This window comes from Aedes aegypti, chromosome 3, assembly GCF_002204515.2.
Source record: "Aedes aegypti strain LVP_AGWG chromosome 3, AaegL5.0 Primary Assembly, whole genome shotgun sequence".
NCBI lineage: Eukaryota > Metazoa > Arthropoda > Insecta > Diptera > Culicidae > Aedes > Aedes aegypti.
In genome coordinates, this window is record NC_035109.1 from 159,811,227 (window position 1) to 159,815,925 (window position 4,699).

The 4,699-nt window shown below is 38.0% G+C and overlaps 1 protein-coding gene across 1 annotated transcript; it reads right to left on the bottom strand.

The window, feature by feature from the left end:
• Window positions 1–514: 514 nt before the first annotated feature.
• LOC5566739 (trypsin alpha-3) lies at window positions 515–1,552 on the bottom strand. Its single transcript, XM_001651099.2, has 3 exons — window positions 1,236–1,552; window positions 832–1,166; window positions 515–773 (listed from the first exon to the last, which is right to left on the bottom strand). Exons 1-3 carry the CDS (start codon window positions 1,521–1,523, stop codon window positions 581–583), a joined length of 816 nt encoding a protein of 271 aa, XP_001651149.1. The 5' UTR covers window positions 1,524–1,552; the 3' UTR covers window positions 515–580.
• Between the last annotated feature and the right edge of the window lie 3,147 nt (window positions 1,553–4,699).

Consider the following 4,699-nt stretch of genomic DNA (forward strand, 5'->3'; position numbering starts at 1 on the left):
CTGGGTTTGATTCCCGGTCGGTAAAACAAATTCGCAATAGAAATTTCCTTGAGTGAATAATTGTGGAAGTGCTCATTGAACACTAAGCTGAGAGATAGGCTTTGCTCTTTGAAGACGTAATGCCACAAAGAGAGAGGAAATGCTCTTAGAGCACTACGCTCAGAGACTGGCTCTGTCGCAATGGCGACGTTATTTCCAAGAAGAAAAAAACACATGTAAGCGCGACCTCTTTCTTTAATACACAAACTTCAACAACGCTGAAGCCAACAAGGCGCTAATGTACAAAGGTGAAGTTTGGAATATCTTGGCCATGATCTTGGCATAAATAGAGCTGGGACTTTTCGCATAAAGACATTTCACATAAGAACGATTCGCACAGTTTTGAACGTGGACGTCTTGCATAAAGGACATTTGGCCTAATGAAAAGTATATATATTCTTTAAATGCTACCTTTTATAGTAAGATTATTTTATATGATAGACCCATTATGCAAAACATATGCACATTCTTCCAATTCCAATTTTGCATCTACACAGTAGAAGTAATAATGCTAGGATTCATTTATTTGGAGATTTTCCATTTACACCCCGGTGTTGGAGCTGATGAAGTTACGGATAACAGCAGCACCAATGTTGGCGTAAACACCAGCCAGGTTTCCACCGCACTGAGTTGCACCCCACGAGACAATACCGAATTGACGACCTCCAGTGACAAGTGGGCCACCGCTATCTCCGTTGCAAGAGTCACGTCCTGGCTCTCCGGCGCAGACCATGCTGTAAGGCATAGAAGGCATTTAAGATTTGTCACATCATTGAACATCATGAGACCTACCTATCGGTGATACGAGCGGCTCCCCACTGGTTGCGGCAAGTGGCAAGAGTAACGACTGGAATGTCCACAGCACGCAGGTTGGTTGGCAGAGATCCTCCAGGAGTAGTCAAACCCCATCCAGAAACAACGGAGCGAGTGCCTCCAGCGAAGTTGGTTCCACTTGGGACAATGGTGATTGGAGAGATGTTAGCTCCAGCGAAGGAGGTGGTCGATCGCAGAACCGACACATCGTTATTGATGGTGTTGGCGTTGTACTGAGGATGGTTCACGATTTGAGCTACAGCAAAGATGACTCCACCGGTAAGACGGCTGGAGCTTCCTCCACGCAGGGTAGCCTAAGTGGACAGAGAAAAATATCAACTGTATTGATCACATTCTCCGAAGAATCCTAAGAAAATACGTACGGAACCAGCGGAAACTGGAGCAACGGTACAGTGAGCAGCGGACAAGGCCCAGTTGCTGGAGATGACCGAAGCACCGCAGATGTGGTTTCCATTGTGGCGAAGTGACAATTGGTATGGGAAGTTGGCAATGCTAACTTCGTTTCCTCCAACGATTCTACCCTCGAACTCTGGAACCTCGTAGCCTTCCAAGTCAGCAGGGCGAACCTTGTTGAACTTGAGCCAGAGGTCCTCTTCGGGACCGGCAAAAGCGGACACCACACACAGTGCTAGAACGATACAGGCCTTCATTGTCACTCCGATCTCTACTAGAGGCTATCAGCTGCCGAATTCAACTTTTATACTGAATAAACCCTTATCTACGTTTTTGTTAATCGTACGTAAAAACCTCGAAAATCAATATCACATTAATCTTTCGATAATTCCATAATCAATACCTTGCGTATAAGGGTAAGCCAGCTTATAGATAACGTTGTACACATGAACAATTCTTGAGCTGCTGGATATACCCTGTTTTATATACTCGCAAGAGTTTATCACGATTAAATTAATGACAACTATCATGCGAATTGTGGAAGTCAAGGAAATTTCCATTACGAAAATATCCCTGTACCGACCGGGAATCGCACACAGATACCTCTAACATGGTTGTGTTGTGTGTATTGCTAAGGTACAGTGAGGAAATGTATCAGTGGGGTAAGTATTGCGGGGAAATTTAAAAATTTGGATAGGTTCGCGGAAATAACGCGCACCCGGCTATTTCCGCACAGAACAAAATTCACAAAGTGTGCTTTGCGTGCTGTTTGATAGAAGCATCATCAAATTAGTCATTAGCTGGGGGTCCTCTCATGTCACATCGCAGATTTCCAATAAATATTGCTAAAAAAAATTGCCGTCGGTACGTTTCTTAGACGTTTAACATCGCATAATTCGCGTAAATGGCAACCCGTATCTAATTTCGAGTAATTCACTCCAGTGTAAGAAGAACAACCGAATCGCATCGTGCTGAATTTCTATGGACGCGGTTCTGAATGAGTGGATGGTACTTATTACAAACCTTTCCAGGCCTTACCAAACAGAATAAGTGCGCTCTACAGCTGCTGTAGTTGGGTCAACATGCCATTTTTATGCGAGACATAGTAATGTTTCAGTTCCCATAGCATGCAATACACAGTCGTAACGATCATCCTCAAGATTTCTCAATGTCATCAATCAAAAAAAAAAAACAATTAACAACCTAGTAACTAGCATAGCTGTCTTTGATTTTTTGCCTGGAAAATTTCCTGCTCGATGTAGGTGAATTATCCAGGAATCAAAATTTTTCTTGCAACGCGTAATAGATCATTCGTCAATATTAAGCATGAATACTTGAGAATGTTGAAGGTTTTCGCACCATTGCTTCGTTTTAGGTTATATTCTTACGCCCACACTGATACTATTGCAATACTGGTACTACACGTACACTAACATAAGCAAACTTGTTAGCTGCTAAAATTGATTAATTTGAAAACTGTTTTCCATCAATCAAAAATCCATTGTATCTCTGTCTAAAATCGAATACTATTATTTGTTTGGACACATGATGAGCATTTCAGTTCTAACTGAATGAATCACAATGAAAAATATGTGATTTTTATAAATAAATACAGATATATTGGACATGGTTTACTAACCTCTACTTTTTAATGGGGTGGGGTAAGTGGATCAAGTATTATTATCATTTATTAGTAGACTGCTAACGAGAATTTTAATAAGTTTTAATATCCGCAAATGTTGTTGTCATTGATTTTTTTCACACTAAACTTTTCGTGGTTTATCTAAACTGAGTCGCAAAAGGGCAAAATATACTAATTTTGCAGTTGACAGCATAGTATTGTACCTTATTTGACCATATAAATTGTTCTAGATAGATGATATTCATATATAAAATGGAAGAATTTTTGTTTCTTATTAAAAAGTAAATGTAACTAATATTTTTAAAATACGAGTGTTTTTTCGAAAACATCATTAGAAATAATCCTACAATACTTCTGTATAACATATGTGTATAAATGGATGGATTTTCTCCAAATTAACAATCTAGTAACAATGTTGTTTTTTATTCGAATAAGTGTAAACTAATGCATACATATTTTTCATTACATTTTGATTAGATTTAATAAAGATTTTTTTTTAATTTTAAAGTATTAAAATGTAACATTACTAGCACTAACAACAAGAACGAGAGCAATATTATTCTTACTATAAATAATTACACCACATTTGTTTTGAGAACAGATTTTTTTTATTGGTGATCCACTTACCCCACCATGGTGTAGCAAGTGGATCATTTGGCGCAAATTTTTAAGTCTCTCATACTCAATACATAAAAATCAGAAAAATTAAAAGAAATGATGATATGAACCATATAAGTCCATTTGTTATTCACAGAAAAAAGTTTGAATTACATTATTCACGTTAGCTGTACATAACAATGAAGTTGACTATTGATTTTTCTGTATCCACTTACCCTACGGTACCTTATTCGAAATGGGTTTCTTTGCATTTTAGTCGATCGAATCCGATTACGTTTTGAGCGGAATACATACTTCCGATTTTTGGTACGTATCAAAAAACTACATCTGTCGATATCAATTTATATTTGCTGTGTGATCAAAACAACGAAATTGGCTGATTCCTTTACTGATTTTATGTATTCTTTGTGTAACTATTAGGGCGATTCCTGCCCAACATGCTGATCCCTCCATATATAACTGTACTTCCACACATCGATTTTGTTTTTCAGATATTAAATAATCAAATTAATCTAATTCTCTCCCTTAAGCTACTGAACAACTTTGCTGAAAACGCCATATTTCTAAGAGGCCAGGCTCTTGTTCCATGCTCACTAGCACCGCCTGGTGACGTAATACCCGAGCAAAGTCGAATAACAATCGCATAACATAGTGATAACAAGACGTACATCATGATTACATTTTGTAATTTTTTGTTATCAATACGAAGACTCTTGTTATCAACGAGATTTTAGTTGTCAGATCAAGGATGCCACGGACGAGTCAAATGTTAGTTATCATAATGCGATAGTTATAACTAATTGATATCATAATGAGTTATCAATGAGGGGAATTGGCTGGGTAACAAAACTTGTTATCAATATGTTTTAAATGACAACACAATGAGATATTAATATAATATATTTAGTATAAACTGTTGTTATCACGTTTGCTATGTTACCTGCTTATTCAACCAATGAACACAAACTATGTTATCTTCCCATAACGCGGGTAGATCACCTTTTCGTGGTGCGTTATGGGGTATAGATCTACCAACGAACCCTGGTTCAGACTGCTTCAAACGAAGAGGACAGAATATCATAGTAATCAAAGGAACACTATTAGTCCTTGTTACATTTTAAACCTTGTTAAAAGTGACAAGTCTCGGCTTTCCAGTAGCCGAGAATGATCTTT

Bases quoted from the DNA above. Each gene is read 5' to 3' on its own strand.
- LOC5566739 (XM_001651099.2), bottom strand. From the start codon at position 1,523: ATGAAGGCCTGTATCGTTCTAGCACTGTGTGTGGTGTCCGCTTTTGCC. The intron at 1,167-1,235 runs GTACGTATTTTC...CTGTCCACTTAG, and splicing joins CTCCAGTTTCCGCTGGTTCC to GCTACCCTGCGTGGAGGAAG. The intron at 774-831 runs GTAGGTCTCATG...TATGCCTTACAG, and splicing joins GCCGCTCGTATCACCGATAG to CATGGTCTGCGCCGGAGAGC.